This window comes from Pistacia vera, unplaced genomic scaffold (genome assembly GCF_008641045.1).
Source record: "Pistacia vera cultivar Batoury unplaced genomic scaffold, PisVer_v2 Contig390, whole genome shotgun sequence".
NCBI lineage: Eukaryota > Viridiplantae > Streptophyta > Magnoliopsida > Sapindales > Anacardiaceae > Pistacia > Pistacia vera.
In genome coordinates this window covers 49,736-69,658 of record NW_022196213.1, presented here as the reverse complement: position 1 = coordinate 69,658, position 19,923 = coordinate 49,736, and the positions used below count along the sequence as shown (strand labels likewise).

Here is a 19,923-nt window from a genome sequence, read left to right as displayed (position 1 = left end):
TAATAATTAATTAATGTAGGAAAAACATACATAATCAGAGTCAACCTGTTTGGTTCTTTTTATTGCCACTTCACATTGCCCGCAATTCCGTTGCTGCATTACCTTGAAAACTTTGAATTTATTTGTTATTCTTATTCTCCTCGACTTACTTCTTAAGCTTTCGTCAGAAAATGTATAAATTTATTTGAATAATCTTAACTTATTAAAGCTTAGGTTAGTGTCAATTAGTAAAATGCTCTAATTATTAATTTAATTTTATATTGAAATTCTTAACATTTTAACAGTGTCTGTCTACAATCTACATCTAATCTAATAACATTGGTAACTAGTTTTTCTTTTTTCAATTTCAATTTAATTATTTTTAATGTTTTTTTTAACATTTTGCAATTTTTGTCCCTCTTCAGATAGTTTTCAAAAAAAGTTGTACCTAAAATCAGAAACCCTTCTAAATCGTGTGGGGTAAATGAATAAATTTAATGACATAAGGGTCAAATATAATTAAGATGAAAAGGAAGGGTTATGCCAAAACCATTCTTGAATTTATCTGTTGTCAGCTTTCTCGGTGAGATACATGAACCACTTGCTCAGATAATTCCACTCTCTTCTTCTCTCCTTTATTCAAGCCCATGTATCAACCAACAGGACTCTTCAAGCTCACCGGATTGGCGGTGGTTACTTTTTATCTTTTATTTTCTCCAATTCAAGCCATAGATGTCACATACTGCGGTCGGTTTCTGCACTTAATTCTATCTCATTTCTTAATGCTTTTTTCCCAGTTATTTTCATTGCCATTGTTTCTACATTTTTTTTGTTTCTTTATGTAATTTTAACTTTGGGTTTATTATTTTTTGAAGCTTTTAGAAGAATTTAGATGTTGTTGGGTGACTTATTGTTATTTTAAACTCATAAATGATGGATATTTAATAAGAAACATATGTTTTAGTTGGATTTGACTTCTTTTAATGATTGTAATTGCAGATAAGAAGGGGGATTATAAAGTAAAGGTCCATGGAGTTGAGATAATACCTGACCCTGTAGTGACAGGCCAACCAGCCACTTTTAAAATTTCTGCCTTTTCAGGTAATTCTCCTATTCAGTTTTACCTGGTGCATATACGGGATTGATTGATTCAGTTTAGTGATTTATTGGATCCTTAAACTGGGAATCTGTTGATTGTCTTAGGATGAAATTCTGCGCTTTTTTCAGTTGGTTTACCTTAGATTATGTGTTGACGCTTATCTTGAATATTCTGTGTTCACTGACTACTCTTTTGTTGTTCGTCTCCGAGTTGTCTTTTTCTCCTCAATACTCGTTTGTCAACATCTTATCCACTTCTTAGCTTTAGCATTTTGTGATTTTTGAAATACAAATTTTTGTTGGGAAAGTATGATGGGATATTTGCCAATAGTATCTATATTAGTCCAGAATAATAAAAGAAGTGTTTGTGCATTTTACATTTTGGGAATACATAACGTGTGTTATTTGGTATGATATTCATCATGGCTTTGTGCAGACTGTTCAGGTCTTCAGACCTGAGGTTGTTTCAAACGAACCTGAGTTACAGTCAATCTGATTCTTAAACTTTCTAAGTCCTTTGTATAGCAATGGATTCCTTTGTCGTTTTTCTGGGGTCGATTAATTTCAAGAATATCTCCTATTCTATGTGGAGTTTGCTTGCTGTTGCGAACCTACCCAGATTTCTCAATCATTCACACATACAATGGCTCATGACAGAAACAAACAGCAGTTCATAGCAACCTCTAGAGTTCCAAAATAACAGAAGAGGTGTATTTCATTGATAACTCAGTTTACACCACTCTAGATCGTATCTCAAATAAAAGAAGTACTGGATTTAATTAACAACAATGAAAATAAGAGAAACCAAGACTAGAACATAATAGAAACCGATATGCTGGACTTCGAGGGCCAGCTACCTCCCCTTTTCCTAACTTCTTTCTGGATGCCTATTTACCCTTTTGCTGCTCCCTTTATTCATTTCTTCTACTTACAGAATTTATCCCTCCTCTAGTAATCTTTCGCCACCTGTCCCACTCCCGCAATTCACACTTTAGTTACTTCTTTTAATACTATTGATCCCCTGGTGCTCCTTCCCACGCCTCTTGTACACCCGCACTTCGCGTGTTGTATCAATACCCTCCGAAGGAGAGCCATCTTGTCCTCAAGGTGGAATGAAGGAATGCAGTTTCAGGGTGTCATATTCTTCCCAAGTGTTCTCTGGTGGGGTAACCCCGTTCACTTAACAAGAGCCTCCCTTTCTCCATTGAGTAACCGGCGGAGCTTAAGCACTTCCTCTGGTTCAACAACTAAGACCAAGTCCTCATTCAGTGAATCGGAAGAGGCTGAATATGTGGTGATGAAATTGGCCTTTTTGAGTTGAGACACATGAAATACATTATGGATATGGGCAGTTTCTGGTAGGTCTAACCTGTAAGCGGCTGAACCAATTTTCTCAAGGACTTGGAAGGGGCCATAAAACCTGGGACTTAGCTTTCATTAATGCGGAAAGCTAGATTTCAGACGGTAAGGCTGTAGCTTCAGGTAGGCCGATTCCCCCACTTCAAACTGACATCCCTTCTCTTTGCATTGGCAGAAGTTTGTCATGCGGTTTTGAGCTTTGTGCAGATTCTCCTTAAGCTCAAGTAAAATGCTGTTGCGGGTCTACATTTGTGGATTAACTTCATCCACCGGAGAGTTATGGTTTTTGTATTTCAGCAATGGTTTCTGTACTGCTAATACAATAGCCATCAATTCTCTTTCATAAACTGGTTTGAGTTTCGAATTGGCTGACAGTCCTTTACTAAAATGCAAAGGCCTCCCTTCCTGCATTAAGACAGCTCCCAACCCACACCTTGATGCGTCCGTTTCAATAACAAACTGTTTAGAGAAATCCGGCATTCGTAGCACTGGTACACTGGTCAGGGCAATTTTAGAGCTTCAAATGGCGCGCGCGGTCATCCCCCAAATGAAGGCATCCTTTTTAAACAGGTTTCGGGAAGTGGCATTTTACCGTACCTTTTGACATCGTCTGTAGTATCCGGTCAGTCCAAGGAACCCTCTAGTGTTTTAATATCTTTCGGGCGGGGCCAGTCGACAATACTCTCAATTTTAGAGGGATCCCCAGCCAATCCGTCTGCTGAAATAAATGCCCAATATTTTAATTGGGTTGCCCGAAGGAACATTTTTTTCGGTTAGCCACTAATTGGTGTTCCGTAGCTTCTGAAATGTGAGACTGAGGGTGCTCATGTGGTCTTCCATTGACTTGCTGTACAAAGAATATCATAAAAAAAAAAACAGAATAAATTTCCGAAGTAAGACCTGAATACCTCGTTCATCAAAGCTTGGAATGTGGATGGGGCGTTGGTCAATCCGAAGGGCATAACTAGGAATTCGTAATGCCCTTCATGAGTGCGGAAAGCCGTCTTGTGCGTGTCTTCAGAGCGCACTCTGATTTGATGGTAGCCAGACTTTAGTCCAGCTTGGAAAATACCTCAGCTCCCCAAGTTCGTCGAACAATTCATCAATGGCCGAATGGGAAATCGTCGGAATGGTCAGTTTATTGAGTGCCCTATAGTCTACACAAAACTTCCAACCACCATCCTTTTTCTTAACCAACAACACTGGACTGGAAAAAGGACTGATACTCGGCTTAATAATTCCTGAGGCAAACATCTCCCCAATGATTTTCTCAATTCCGTTTTTGGTAAAACGGATATCTATAAGGCCTAAGGTTTGGGGGTTGGGCATCTGGTAGTAACCTAATTGCTGGTCCGGGGGTCTGCTAGGGCAAATCCGGTAGAGGCTCAAATACGGATCTAAATGTTTCTAACACTGGAAATGACGTGCTACTGACATTGACCTCTTCATCTGACTGTTTTGCAGCTGCCCAAATTCACCCTGTCCATTTCCCTCACTCCTCAACGTTCGGATCATGGCTTTCAAGGAAACCATTGTTTTGCTAGTGCAGATCCCCTAAATTGTCACGTTTCCTCACCCAATTTAAATTTCATCACCTGCTGCCTACAATTCATTGTAGTTTCCCCTATGTTCTAGCCAGCCATGCCTAACACTACATCTGCACTACTCATTTCAAAGGGAAAAAAATCTTGAATTATTTGTACCCTCTGGACTCCCAAACATACTGCCTTACACTCTCCCTCACATCGGACTTTATATCCATCACCAACTCTCACTCCAAACGCCTGTGTTCTTTCTACAGCAATACCCAGCTTCTCTACCAACTCTCGCTAATGAATTGTGGGAAGCCCCACTGTCAATCAAGATAATAACCTCCTGACCCATAATACTGCCCTTCAACTTCATCGTTTTTGGCCATTGATTCCCACAACCGAGCTAAGGAAAGTTCAACATTACCTTGGATTTGTTCTGCCGTCGTTCCTTCACTGGTTTCCACTTCCCCCGGATCCAAATCTTCTTCTTCTCCTCAACAGGATTACTTGAAATTGCTTCTCACCACACTATGGCCAAAATACTTCCCATCACTTGAAGCACAACCCTTTCTCTCTTTTCTTCTATATTTTGGCCTTCGTCATTTTTCGAAAGGGAAATTCACGTCGCGGTGGATGGTTTCTGTCGAAGGATCTGAAGTTTGTAGAGGTGTATTCGCAAGGAGAGAATTTGGATGAACCCAGCGCAGTACCCTCTGCGTTTCTTCGCCCGGGATTTGAGAATGAATTGAGAAAGAATTTGAGAAGGAGTTCGATTTTAGGGATTCAGTCAAATTTGGGGCTTTAAATGAATCTTCGGGTCGGGTGGTTATCGGGTTGAAACTCCTGGATCCAATATTGTTTGACTCGACATTTAATCCAGGCCCTTCCACCTATTGCTCTTGCTGGACCTGTCTTAAGTTCTTCTAAAGCCCAGTTACGTTCCTCTACTCTGTGGGCTCTTTCTATTGTTTGGAGAAGAGAAATGCTGGATCAACCTCAGCTCAGCCCGAATTTCTGCCTTTAACCCATTCAAAAACGCAGCGTTCAGGATCTCTTCCTTCTCTTCACCCAACAGCACTACAGCTTCGAATCTTCTTCTGTAATCAGCGACTGTACTGTTTTGCTTCAGGGCCATTAGAGTTTCATAAGGTTACTCTCTTGAGATCCGCTGAATCTCTGAATTAAAGCAGTTTAACGATGGCCACGAGGTTACAGGTGCTCTGACTTCCATCCATTGATACCAGTTAATGGCTTCCCCTTCCATGCACACTGCCGCAGCTGTTAGCTTACCATCGTCAGGAATTCCATTCAGAGAAAAATACCTTTCAATTCTAAAGATCCACCCGTAAGGATCTTCACCCACAAATGGGTAATTCAGTTTTCTTCCTCCCAACTCACTCTGACTTTGTCCCAAACTCCCTGATCCACTTACTCTGTTTTGATTCTCCTCTTCCTGATTTTCATGTTTCTGGATGAATTCTGTTCCCCACGTCCACTTCTTCTTCATCCTTTCTCCTCATCCAACTCTGTATCTCTACCATGCATTCACGAATTGTCCCCATACCATGCCCAATTTGTGTAGCTCCCGTTCCACATTTTCAAGCCTAGATTCCTTCTTGTTGCTACCAAACCACCCACAACCACCTGCTCTGATACCAATTTGTTTCGAACCTACCCAGATTTCTCAATCATTCCCACATACAATAGCTCATGACAGAAACAAACAGCAGTTCATAGCAACCTCTAGAGTTCCAAAATACAAAGAGTGTATTTCATTTGTACTTAGTTTACACCACTCTAGATCGTATCTCAAATAAAAGAAGTACTGGATTTAATTAACGACAATGAAAATAAGAGAAACCAAGACTAGAACTAAGAAACCGATATGCTGACTTTGAGGGCCAGCTACCTCCCATTTTCCTAACTTCTTTCTGGATGCCTATTTACCCTCTGCTGTTCCCTTTATTCTTTCTTCTACTAACAGAATTTATCCCTCCTCCAGTAATCTTTCGCCACCTGTCCCACTACTTCAATTCCCACTTTAGTTGCTTCTTTTAATACTATTGATCCCCTGGTGCTCCTTCCCACGCCTCTTGTACATCTGCACTTCGCGTGTTGTATCACTTGCACAGGATTTATTTGTTGTATCATGACACTAGTTAATCTATTCTTATGTTTGATAATGTCATTTAAAGATAGGTGTGATACACATATGTGGGGAGTATCCAAAATGATTAAATTATATATCCATTTTAGAAAATAAAGGAAAGAAATTATTGAATTTCTCTACATGTCTATGGTTTTTCTTTCTCTTCCCCTTTTAGTTTTTTGGTCATTGAGAAGAGAAAGGAAAGAAATCACATACAAGGATGTAAACACCCCCTTCAGCTACTATGAAGATTGCATCTTCAAAAAAGATGTCAAAGATATAGATAGACTTAATCAAGTATCCAAATACAACAAATTTACTAAACATCTTGTTTCTAAACTTTAGGCATGCTTGTCTAGTCTGTTGTGGTGTGGCCGCTGTGATGTTGGAGCCATTATGTATTGGCACAGGGCAGTTTTTATTCCACAGCATTTGTTTTATAAGATGAAGTTGGCTTTTCATTATAGAGAGAGATTGAATCTCTTCTTGACATTGGGAAAACATTTTATTTTTAAAAAAGAAAAAGAGAAGCAAAAAAAAAAAAAAAGAAAAATGTAAATAAAACATTGGGAAGTATAATTGTAGATAGGAAAAGTGGTTGTGGTATGATGATGATGATAAAAAGGGGTATTTAATCACAAAATTTGGATCCATCCTCCATCTCGTTCATGCAAGGTGAATGCAACCACATTTGTCAGTTGGTGAATATGTGCTAACCAGAAACATATATATTTTCATTTGATATTTAGTGACATTGATTTCTTGCGAATCCATAAGGACACTATTTATAAATGAAGGCTTTAATTAATCATTGCATTTATCAAACCATCAACTCACTTGGCTGATTAACTTGATGAGAAAGCATACAAATAAAAGAGGAATTGGCTCATTGTAGTTGATTTAAAGGTTTTAGAAAAAAATTGGACTTCAGTCAGTGTTATTATATTGCATATTTGACATAATTGACACCCTTAAAACCTTAGAGACTAAAGTGTTAATCACTGCACAAGTCATATTCTATGTTGCTCTGGCATTTGCCTACAGTGTAGTGGCTTAATTGGTTTGCTTTCTTAAACCTTCAGTCCTGTCCTGCATTGTTTAGTAACAATTTTTTCCTCCATCCTTCTCTTTCTCTCTCCAAATGTCATGAGTTTATATTGTGACTCACTAGGTGAACGTAACGCAAACAGTTGTCAAGGTACTATTTGACAGGAATGAAAATCTGCAGAGTTTAATTATTTGTAATTAAGTTATAACTGATGTAGTTCAGCTAAACTGTTACTATTAAATTTAATTTGATTTAACTAATTCTTAGTGTAACAATTAAAATCTGAAAGACAGGGAACGGCATCGTGTCAGTTCAGAGTTTCATATAGAAAACAATATATTGAATTTCCATCAAGTAGAATGATTTACAATTGTAAGTATAAGAAATTCCCTATGATAAAATCAGTAGTACTAATAATGGTTACTAGGATTATGACATCGACTGTGGTGTTTTCTCTATAGTTATATCTGTGGTACTTGTTGGTCTTGGAGTTTAAGATAGTGGCTACTGGTAATAATACGAAATGTTTGTAAAGTAAATCACTAATGGTCATGGTGACAATGACGCTGCTTTTGGTAGTTGTTGTGACTATGGTAATCGTTATATTAACGGTGGCAATTATAAGCATTTTAGTAATGATTCTATCTCGTACTTTTACAGGATGTGGTAATTGTGATGATTACATCATTTGTAATTTTCATGGTGATATTGGATTGTGATGCAGTTTTAGAATTTTAGAGTTCAAGCTCTTTATAAGATGAGTTCCAAGTTCATAGTATTCAAGTGTTATGAACTTCAGTAGCACTTATCTTCATAAGCTTGTAGTATTTCACGATTACAGGATGTAATGTGATACCTTTCTTCTCTTCTTTTTATTATCCTAGAGCAAATTTCTAATTGTGGACAATAACTTTGATATATTACTGAGTCATAGTCAATGTCTCCTTGTGTTGTGATCCCATGTTGGATTGAAATTGATTGAGTTTTGGGCTTGTAAGGGTGGGTAGGTAACACCACCCAATAGGCTAGGCTTTTGTTAGTTGACAATCACGCCATTTGTTCCTTTTGCAGTGTCGACTACATAGCAATATGGTGTCTAATGGCATTTATCATGGATGACATTCATCGAGAAAGGAAAAAGTGGATAAAAGACGGAAAATGAGTTGTTTGAATTTAAAGTCTAGGGTCTTGATAATAAAACAAGTATTGGTGGCTATGTGCACCGACTCATTTGATATCAATTTACTATGTTATGATTTTTCACTCAATAATTTCTTTGAAAATTTGATTGATTCTGGAAGTGGAAATCCAAAAATACAAGTATAATGAGATGTGATGGTAAGATAGCATGATTAGATTTATTTGCCACTACATCTGATTTGATTTTCTCAACAGTATATAGAGAACAAGCAAATTGTCCTAGTATATTTAAAATTTATTTTAATCATGTCAATATTTTTATTGTCTAATTAGAACCCTTTTTTGGTCTAGGGAAATTGGCATATTGTGATTCCCTTATTGCTGGGTCAAACTGCATAATCATGTCATCTTTCAAAGTTTTGGCAGCTGCTCATATACTGACTTAAAGTTGTAGATTATCATTTTACTTTAAATTTTGATGTTAGATCATATTTCCACCCATAGAGCTAAATTCAAATTGTTGGGTTGGGGCAATTGGTTCTCAGATGAAGATTTCTCATTTCTGGATGTCCTTGGTCTTTTTGGTCCATATATTTTACCTTCTTATAGCACACATTAATGTATGAATATTGATGGGAACCCCTGTCAAATTAAATCAAATCCAGCTGCAAACAATCCAAAATACAAAGAATGGACAAACACCCAACAATTAATCAAATACTGTATTGAAGAAGAGAAAACTTAACAAGAAATAGTTCCACAAACAACCAACCAAAACCAAGAACAGATAATTCCCAGCAATTCGAGAAGTTGGGGACCTCCCTTAATGACCCTCAAAAAAAATATACTTAACTTTCCCTAAGAATAAAGCTCCCTTTTTATTCTATTTAATCTACTGAATTATCCTCCCTCTAACAAACTATATTCCCTGACACGTGGATATTCCATAACAAACCTTCACTAGCACATTCCCTCTTTATAGCTCACTCACACTACCAGCACCCTTTTGCCCTTGTGCCCCTTATGCCCCTTCAGCTGGTAGACTTTATTAATAGGTCTGTCATATATGAAGCTACTTTTTGTGTTTACATTCCCTTGATGTGTCCCTTGGAGTTTCATCAATAAACTTATTGTGTCCCTTTTCACAGCTCAAGCTATCCCTGGTGGGAAAGTGGTGATTGACGTTTCTTACTTTGGAGTGCATGTCCATCAAGAAACACATGATCTTTGCCAAGAATTGTCCTGTCCTGTTGCTGAAGGAGACTTTGTGCTGTCTCACACCCAGACTTTGCCTGGTTTCACTCCTCCAGTAAGTTTCATCTCTATGACTTAAAACATTGTGATTTATGAGACCATCATAGGTACCCCCAAACTATTAGGCCATGTTAAAGTATCAACTTCTATCACGATGCATTAAAATGCCCAAAATAACTAGACGCTGATACTAAGTTATGAACATTGGCGTTGGCAGAGGTATGTGGGCATTTTTTCTTATTTTTCAAGTAACCTTGCGGAATAGGAGAATTTGTTCATAAGAAGAAGAAAATACACCTACCTAGGGGGGACATAGAGGCCTTAAATGCTTTTGTTGATCAAATTTGGAGCAAACAGAAAATGATAGATAAGCAAATGAGTGTATGGAGGTGTTTGTTTTCATCCATTCTTTTTCTTAGTGAAACTTTACATCCCAATTTAATCTCTGAAGTTAATGAAGTATATCTTTTAGAAGTTAAGGGTAAGACAAGGAACATGGAATACTTCCCTCAAAACTGGAAATACAGCAAAACAGAAGCAATAATGTTAAGCAACGAATATTTACCAAAAAAAAAAAAAAAAAAAAAAATATACCCGATAAAGTATTAGCCTGCATGTGCGGAAGGGCTCTTTAGTTGTGCTCCTTAATTTAAGCTTGTAGCTGGAACCATCTTTTATCCTTAAGCTGGATCATGTGTCACCACCTTCTATGCTGCCTTTGATTCCTAGAGGTGGAAAGAAAAAACAAAATAATGAGAAAAAAATCTTATTTTTCTGATTTTTTATTTTTTCCCACACATTTTGTTGATGTCCAAATGTATGATTACGGGAAGTATGACAAGTTACAGTAGCAGCTCGTACTTCTTAATTCTAATGCTAGCATAACTAGAATCCTACTTGTCTTGTTTGGAACCAGAAACATTATCCTTAGTCGAAACTACTTTCAGTGTCTTGCTTTTACATCACGTGTCCACAAATAGGATAAATATTGTTGTAGTTACACTTTACATCGCAATTTCTTCTATCCTTTGATAAAGAAACTAGTTTGCTTTTTGGAAAAAACTTTGCTTGTTGCTATTTTTAAAATTAAGTTTATCTGGTTCTTTACTTTTGCTGAACACTACTATTTTCATTGGCCCCTTTCTCTGGGAGTTAGATCCCAATAACAATATTTTCACCCACCAACTTTGGTCATCGAGCTCCTATGTTCTATAATTAATCCCATTTTGCTTCTTATGAACATCTTCTGACTACTGCTGTTGGCTGCTCGTTTTTATTTGATTTTCAAATTTAAGATAGTATTTGGTGGAAGTGAAAATTAGTACAATATTTCTTTAGTAGCCAAATTGGAAGTTAATTTGATAATTAATTTTTTCTTACAATTTGTTCAATTGTTTAATATGGGTGTGGTTTCTACAGGGCTCTTACAAACTTAAGATGACAATGGAGGACAAGAACAACCAAAAGTTGTCTTGCTTTAGCTTCAATTTCAAAATCGGTTTTGGATCGTTGATCTCCGATAGCTGAGCCAAAAAGCGTGCGATGTAATTGCGTGGTTGAATATAAGTTTTAGGTCTTTGTACATAAAAACACTTACTGCTATCCAAAGAAGTGTCCCAAACAGCGCGTTGTGTGTAGCATATAAAGACAGGGCCATTGTTGTTGAATGGTTTTACCGTTTACGAGTAAATTAAAATACTCAACTCCTATCTTCTTCAGCTAATAATTCAAAGTTTTACCTTATCATCTTCTTCCCGAAGGTTTCAAACAACAGATAAGATAATAGTAATACTTACTTGCAGACAGTAGCTAATCCAAATAAAATGAAAACGAACTTGCCCCAAATACAATAATTTATGGTTAATAAATTTGTGTTAACATCTGCAAATACTAGATGCCAAAAACGTTTCCGGAAACAATTGGAGCTATGGTCACTAAAGTGTCACCTAAAACTTTTTGCTTGGTTGAATCGGTGATGTTTCATTCGTCATAATGTAGTAATATGGTAAGGCGCACGTCGATTATATTGAATGAATGCTCCCAACTACAGATTCTTCCCCTAGATAATTAATGGCTTCCCAACTTTTCTTTTCAGCCAAAATTTTTCTCTAACTTCTACCAATTATTTACTGCGTTTATCTGATCCATGATTGCACAACTCGTTGCCGAGTAAGATGCCTAGACAACCGCCGGGCAGAATTGTGTGTCGGTGTTTGGTTTTTCAGACGCGAAAATACGATTTTCCGGCAACTTGTCCATGTCTGGGTAAGCTGAAAATCTGGTGGTGACTATTTGAAGAAAATGCATGCTGCCTTCTTATTTCATGAAATCATAAATTTGTATATGAAATCCTTTGGTGGGTCTGTCCAATGAACTTGCCTCTAGTAGGCACCCATGCGTTGCACCAGGTTGTCGGCAAACAACCTTGACAAGTGAGATCAGCCATTGCCTTTCGACAGGGTTATTCAACACTATAATAACCTTACCGTATTATCTGTATCCTTGTTCAGAATAATACTGGGGCTACGGACGTTTTTAGAATGACCACCATATGTGATCATAGGGTTCTCACTATCAAGATTTGAAATACTTGATACCCTCGTCACGGTTCTACCATTCTAAGGACATATATCATTACATACATGATATAGAAGAATATGTCTTTTATTGATAAATAAACATTTATACAGAGTCAATTTTACAATAATTGATTGGCTATAGGGTGCCTACTCTAACAACCTTTACTTAAGGAGAATGATCAATGGTAGATTCAGATGCAATACTACGTTTCTAGTTATGTGGAGATCAGAATCCTGAAAAGCTATGCACTGGTTGATTGGTAGGCAAAAGGATAAGTGAGCATGTACGAGATATGAATTCAAGACGGTTTGTACCTTCTTATACCTCGACTCATTTGGGAGGTGTTAAATCATTTCATGATTGCACCAACATAGATAATGCCGAACGGGTGGAGGTTATTGTTGTGCTTGGAGGTGTTGTGCACTCAGAACCGAGTGATGTTCGGTTTGCACGAGCTACTGCATTCCTACTATTTGAAGGAACATGACCGAGAGAAAGGTAGATACGCCATCACCCTTAGGCACTACAGACTCCACTTAGTGACGAACCTGAGGTCGAGTGACAAGAACTGGAAGGAGCAGTTTTTCTTTATGAAGGGCAAGGCCATATTTAGCGAGAGAGGCCAGGGCGAGATAGCAAACACATGGAGAGCCACACGTGAGAGATCGATTTTTGTCTCCTTGTGATTACTAAGTCTTATTCTTTCTTTCTTTTTCAAATCCCGACTTCGATCGAGTCAAAAAAAATGGAGACGGTGTAGACGTGATGACGAGGGAAGTTCTTACCATTTCGAAGGAACAAAGAGACTGGAGAATAATCTTGAAAGAATCCAACTTGAGGATGAGTCATTTGTGGGCCGGAGTTGAAGCTGTTCAAAGGGGTATCCCATTCCCCTCATCGAAGCAATTATGGCACGTGCTACTAATTCACTACAGCAATCACATACTATTTGAGCATTTGTTTCTTCATCCACTAGCATCTGATGGGTTTGCCATTGTAGAGAGGTTGATGAGTAATCTTAAGGTAGGCATACCAAATACGAGTGATGTGGCTATGAAGCGTAAAGATAAGAAGAAGAGGGATTTGGCCCCAAGGAGAGTTCAAGTTCAACAAACTGAGTCAATTCCTCTCATCGGTTGGAGTCGGGTCATCAAAAGAAGTCACATTTGATGAGGATGAAAAGGTGACGATCACTCTTCCCAACACAACCTTGATCTATTTTGATGCAACTGGGATGGGTAGTTTGGCCAAGTCGTTTTTGCTACCTGCTGACGAAATTCGACTGAATCAGATGAGGACGATTGCTGTGGCCGAGTGGGTTGGCAACTTCAAGTACTTCTTAATTACTAACTTTTTTGCTAAGTTATGGAGGTAACTTGCATGTTTTCTTGTAGGCTTTGAGAAGACTCTATTTGAAGAAGGTTGCGGTTGCCTAGGACGTGCGAATCCAAGAGTTGATTAAGTCCAATACCGGTCTGAGAAACCGGGAGGCTCAAGCATTGAAAAACTCAAAGAAGAGCTGCACTAAGCAATGGTAGGTCGAGTTGGAGTCAGTCGAATTGAAAAAGGCATTGGCTGAAGTTGAGAGGGTGCTCTCTGATGTGAATAGAGAACTGGTTGAGAGAGAGGAAGAGTCAGTCACACTTAGGGAGCGATGCAAATCCATAGCTAAGGATGCCATGATCAAGGCCCGTGCTAAGCTGATGAAGGAATACAAGGCTAAGAATATTGCACATTGGGACCTTGATGGGGACATCGATCTCTGGGAGGCAATAAAGGCTGAGGCAGCCTGTGTCGATGACCAAGTGGATGAAAGGCGAGCCAAGTCTGACCTCAAAGATCAGATGGAGGAATTTGTTGAAGATCAAGAGGAAGCTTTAGCGAGTTCGACTGAGTTGACCATGGATGCAACAATTGTTAGTGGGTTAGCTGGTCAGGAGAAAAAGGTCGGGCTGACTAGAGATCATTTAGCTTAGGAAGATCAGCTGGGTCGTGTCGACCCTTAGTTTATATGTTTTTTCAATACTATTCTAGACTTTTAAGGCATGTAGTGCCTTTTGTGCTTTTGTATTTGCAACTCTTCGCCAATGCAAGCTTTTAAGTTTTAATGCATTGTTTTTCGTTTGCCTCATTACCAAGTGTTGCGTTGTTGTGTGATTTGTATACTTAGAATGTTTTTATTTTTTAGAAATTTGTGTGTTGAGGTCAAGTGGCTGAATTTTTGATGATTGGTTGAATCTAATTCCCTAATGTGAATCAATGTGCCTCGAGGCTAGGTCGCCATGGCCGACTGTCGATGTAAGTAGGTCGATGCAAATTAGTCGATGTAAATCAGTAAATGTTGAGTCGACATGGCCGACTGTCGATGTAAGTCAGTCGATGTAAACCAGTAGATGTAAATTAGTAGATGTTTTGATGTTCGGTCGGCATGGTCGACTGTCTATGTAAATTAGTAGATGTGCTGAGGCTCGGTCGATATGGACGATTGCCGATGTAAATCAGGCCTCACGACCGAGTCGATGCAAATCAGGCCTCACGACCGAGTCGATGCTAATTGATTGTAGTTGAATAAATTTGTATATGCTAAGTATACCAATGCCTGGTTGGCATGACCAACTGTCGACGTAAATCGGGCCTCGTGACTTAGTCGATGCATATTGATTGGAGTTGGATAAATTTGTCAATGCTAAGTATACTGAGGCCCAGTCGGCATGATCGACTATAAATGTAAATCGGGCCTCGCGACTGAGTTGATGCATATTAATTGGAGTTGAATAAATTTTCTATGTTGAATAATACTTTTATTGATACTAGGCTAAAAGCCCAATTGACAGGAGAAGAGATGGACAAACCCACTCACTTTTTTTTTTTTTTTTTAGAACCAAAAAAAAAAAAAAAAAGGAAAATAAGAGCAGTTTACTAAATGTAGTACCATTTGAAATGGATGGCATTCCAGCTATTGGTGATATCTTTCCCTTCTGGAGTCTAGAGCCTATAGGCTCCTTTGCCCATCGCTCAAGTTATCTTATACGAGCCTTCCCAATTAGGGTCGAGCTTCTTATCGTTGACCTCTTTAGTATTCTGAAAGACTTTGCAAAGCACCCAATCTTCTTCCTTGAAAGCTTTCACTCGGACATTACACTTGGACATTACACTTATATTGCCGAGCGACTCATTGCTGATAGATAGCGTTCCTAATGTGAGCCTGATCCTTCAGTTCATTGATGGTGTTTAGGTTGTGGCAGAGATTCTGGTCATTGGTATGCTAATCCATCCATTGGAGTCTGGGAGAAAGGATAGAGACCTTGGCTAGGATGACTGTCTCTAAGCCATATGCTAATGAGAATGGTGTCTCTCCAATGAATGAGCAGACTGTGGTTCGATAGGACCAAAGTACTCTCGGTAGTTCATCTGCCCAAACACCCTTAGCTTTCTAGAGGCGTTTCTTGAGGGTTTGCATCACTATTTTGTTGGATGACTCAACCTGCCCATTTTATTGAGGATTGCGAGGTGTTAAGAAGTTGAGCTTGATATGGTATCATAGAAGTCTCTGAACCTGAAGCTAATAAATTGAGATCCATTATCGATGACCAATTCCTTTGGTATGCCGAACCTACATATTACATTCTTCCAGATGAATCCCTTCACCTCTTTGTCTCACACTTGAGTGAATGCCTTGGTTTTTATCCATTTGGTGAAGTAGTCAATGATTGCTAACATGTACATTCGTTGCGTAGGTGCAATTGGAAGTTTATCGACTATGTCTATCCCCCATTTTATAAATGGCTAGGGGGTGAGGATGGAATTGAGTCTTTTAGGGGGGAGGTGTGAGACATTGGCAAACCTTTGACAACTATCGCACCTCTTGACGTAAGTTACTGAATCAGCTCGCATGGTAGGCCAGTAGTAATCGGTTGTGATCACTCTGTGGGCAAGACTATGTCCCCCAACATGGTTCCCACGCTCGCCTTCGTGTATCTCAACGAGGACATATTTGGTTTGTTTTGGAGTAATGCATTTGAGATAGGGGTCGAAAAAGGACTTCTTCAGTAGCCGACCCTCATAGATTATGAATCTGGCAGCCTTGGCTTTGAGTCAGCAGACTTCATTCTTGTTAGATGAGAGTTCATTATTTTCCAAATATCGGATGATAGGGGTCATCCACGAGTTAACGAAATTGATGTCTAATACTTCTGAATGTGTTTTCTGGCTAGGGATATTTCCAATCGACTGGCCACTATAGCAACAAAAACGGGATGGTTGCTGAAGATGACCTTTGAAGAGCTGATCCAAGGTTGGCTAGGGCATCTGCATAAGCGTTCTCGGTTCTTGGGACCTAAGTGATTGTGAACTCTTCAAAGGTAGAATAAAGTACTTTTACCATGTTGAGGTATTCATCTTGGTGTCTCGGGCTTGGTAGGTTCTTAGAGTTGATTAAACACTAGGTGAGAGTCGAACTTAACTTCCAATTTCATTACCCCTATGTCTTTGGCCAGGGTGAGCCTGACTATCAAGGCCTTGTACTCAGCCTCATTGTTAGTACACTTGAAGCCACATTTGATGGCTCTTTGGATGCTATCTTCCTCAGGTGTAATTAGAAGAATGCCCAAACCATTTCTATTTGAATTATTGGACCTGTCGATAGAGAGAGCCCACTTACGAGACTCGACACCTGTCATGCACAACAACTCTTTCTCTACTTGGATGGTGGTGTTGGTTGTAAAGTCGACAATGAAATTAGCTAATGCTTGAGACTTGATGGTTGTCTGATGCTGGTAGGATGCATCAAATTCACTTAATTCGACTATCAATTGGGTGAGTCATCCTGACAACTCTGGTTTATGGAGAATCTTCTTTAGTGGGAATGTGGTGAGGACGACTATGGAATGACACTGGAAGTATGGGTGAAGCTTTCTAGAGGCATGGATGAGTGATAATGCCAACTTTTTCAACTGGTTGTACCGAGTCTCAAATTCAAGGAGCGATTTACTCACATAATACACATGCAGTTATTTCCTATTATCTTCCTTAACTAAACTGGTTGAGATCGCTATTTCCGAGACGGCCAAGTATGTATAAACTTTTTCTCTTATGAGGGGTTTGTAGAGAAGAGGCGGAGAAGTTAAATACCTTTTTAACTATTGCTTGGCTTCTTCGTAAGTTGGGGTCCATTCAAACTTCTTAAATTTCTTGAGTGTGGCAAAGAATAGGTAGCACTTGTCGGCTGACTAAGAGATGAATTTGCTTAAGGTGGCCACTCGTCTAGCTAGATGCTGGATGTCTTTGGTGCTTGTGGGATAGGGTATGTTTAGCACATCTCATATTTGATTAGGGTTGGCTTCTATCCCACGCTGAGTCACCATGTACCGTAAAACTTTCCAGATGAGACCCTGAATGAACACTTCACAGGGTTGAGCTTTATGTTATATTTTCTGAGTGTCGAGAATGCTTGGCTCAGGTGGTCAAGTTGTTGATCAGCTATTAGGGACTTAATAAGCATGTCGTCTATATACACCTCTATCGTGTCTCCCAATTGTTCAGCAAACATCTTATTAACTAGTCACTGATAAGTCGCCCCTGTGTTCTTGAGTCCGAAAGGCATGACTTTATAGCAGTATGTGTCTCTTTGGGTGATGAAAATTGTCTTCTCTTGGTCACCCGGATTTATCAGGATCTGATTGTAGATAAAAAATGCATCCATGAAGCTGAACAGCTCATGTCCGGCTATGTCATCTACCAGCATGTCTATGTGGGGGAGTGGGAATGAATCTTTGGAGCAAATTTTATTCAGGTTGATGAAGTCTATATAGACTCTCCATTTTCCATTCTTCTTCTTGACCTTCATTACATTAGCTAATCAATTTGGATATTGTACCTCTCACATCAGCCTATTAAGTAACAGTTTCTCAACCTCCTCATTGATGATTTGGTTTCTCTCCGGAGTGAACTTCTTTCTCTTTTGTTTTACTAGGGGGTGATTGGGGTCCATTTAGAAGTGGTAGACGATTGCATTAGGGCTGATCCCTATCATATCTGAATGAGACCAAGTGAAGCCGTTATTGTTAGAAATTTGATTAGCCACTCCCTAATAACAGGCCTCAATCAGGGAACCAATTTGTGTCTTCCTTCCAGGGTGGTCTGGGTGTGTACTTCATCCAACTCCTCCATTGATGGTTCGTCATGTTCGGCTCGAGGGGTTGGATTTGACTATAATTGCTACAAAGTTTGTGACTTGCCTTTGAAGGCATTCTTGTAACACTCTCTAGAAGCCTTGGGGTCACCCCTGATTTCACTCACTCCCCACTTGGTGAGAAACCTGATTTTTTGGTGGAATGTGGATGGAACAACTCTCATGTCTGTTAGAGTAGATGCACTAGAGCCAATCAATTATTGTAGAATTGACTCTTTGTAATAATGTTCATTGATCAATAAAATACATTTTATACTATGTCGCATAAATCATCATTGTATGTATTGATATATGTCTTAGAATGGTAGAACCGTGATGAGGGTATCAAGTATTTCAAATCTTGATGGTGAGAACCCTATGAGCACATAAGGTGGCCATTCTAGAAATGTCTGTAGCCCCAGTATTATTCTGAAGTAAGGGCACAGATAATACGGTAAGACTATCATAGTATTGAATGACCCTGTCGAAAGGCAGTGACTTATCTCACTTGTCAAGGTTGTTTGGTGACAACCTGGTGCAACACATGGGTGCTTGTTGTAGGTAAGTTCACTGGACTGATCCATTAGAGGATTACATATGGATGGTAACCCCAGTGTCTATGGAACAAATTCTCTAATGAATGGTGGTGCATGTGATCCTTAGACTTGAGATCATCGGAGCGCCTTGTGCACCGATTGGTGTTGTTTGACACTAGCCTAACGCAGTTCTAATCAGAGCTGTCAATACGGTGGTGATTAGCTGCATCAAGGAGTGTATTAAGACTATGGTGGATAGACAGAGGATTCATCACTCCTGGGTATGGGAGAAGTTATCTTACGGCGCAATTCAGTAAATGGTAATGACACTAAAATTGTGGCCATAATGGGATTGAGTTGTTGCTCTATCCAGTTTATAATATAGTTCATTGGTCTAGTAACTGAATACATAATATCGAGAGTAACCGAGATTGACACTATTTCTATGCCACAGTCTCGTCGAGATAGCGTATGATGAAAGGATCGGATTACACAGTAATCATATCGTTGACAGGTAGCTACTTCGCTAAATCCAAATCTATCAGGTGGCCATGATGCCTTGCTAGGGGCCAATCTTGGTCTGTGTATAGTGAGACAATTAATTGGTGTTAATCGCGATACTACACACTATTGGTATGATGAGGAGCCTACGGGTCACACACATAGAAGATAATTTAAGAACCAATTTAGAAGAAGGGAGTTTTCATCTTTTTAGGTGAAATGGTATTTTGGTAATTTCACAATGCAATTAAATTTGCTGAGGTCGTAGCCTTTATTTAATTTGATGTTAAAATTAAATAAGTGAGATTACGTTTAAATATGTGTTCGCATATATTTAAATAAATTATCATTATTGTTAAATGTTAATATATATATTGTAAATATATATTAATTGAATTTAATTGAGATAATGATAAATTAAAATTAAAATATCTTAAAGGGGATGTTTGGATACAAGGGGTGTTTGGGTTGGAGCCCAAGCCCATTCCATGATGGAATAGGTTAAAGTGTGCACTATATAAGTGCACACTTTGTGAAATAAATGGTATTATTCATTTCAATGATATTAAACTAAAGTT

At 38.8% G+C, this 19,923-nt stretch overlaps 1 protein-coding gene across 1 annotated transcript; it reads left to right on the top strand.

Annotated features, from left to right (window-relative positions):
• Positions 1-612: 612 nt before the first annotated feature.
• Positions 613-11,310, top strand: LOC116141057 (putative phosphatidylglycerol/phosphatidylinositol transfer protein DDB_G0282179). Its single transcript, XM_031426608.1, has 4 exons — positions 613-726; positions 979-1,080; positions 9,454-9,614; positions 10,979-11,310. The coding sequence occupies exons 1-4, from the start codon at positions 627-629 to the stop codon at positions 11,084-11,086; spliced, it is 471 nt and encodes a 156-aa protein (XP_031282468.1). The 5' UTR covers positions 613-626; the 3' UTR covers positions 11,087-11,310.
• The last annotated feature ends 8,613 nt before the right edge of the window (positions 11,311-19,923 follow it).

Bases quoted from the DNA above. Each gene is read 5' to 3' on its own strand.
- LOC116141057 (XM_031426608.1), top strand. From the start codon at position 627: ATGTATCAACCAACAGGACTCTTCAAGCTCACCGGATTGGCGGTGGTT. The intron at 727-978 runs GTCGGTTTCTGC...TTGTAATTGCAG, and splicing joins CATAGATGTCACATACTGCG to ATAAGAAGGGGGATTATAAA. The intron at 1,081-9,453 runs GTAATTCTCCTA...CCCTTTTCACAG, and splicing joins TAAAATTTCTGCCTTTTCAG to CTCAAGCTATCCCTGGTGGG.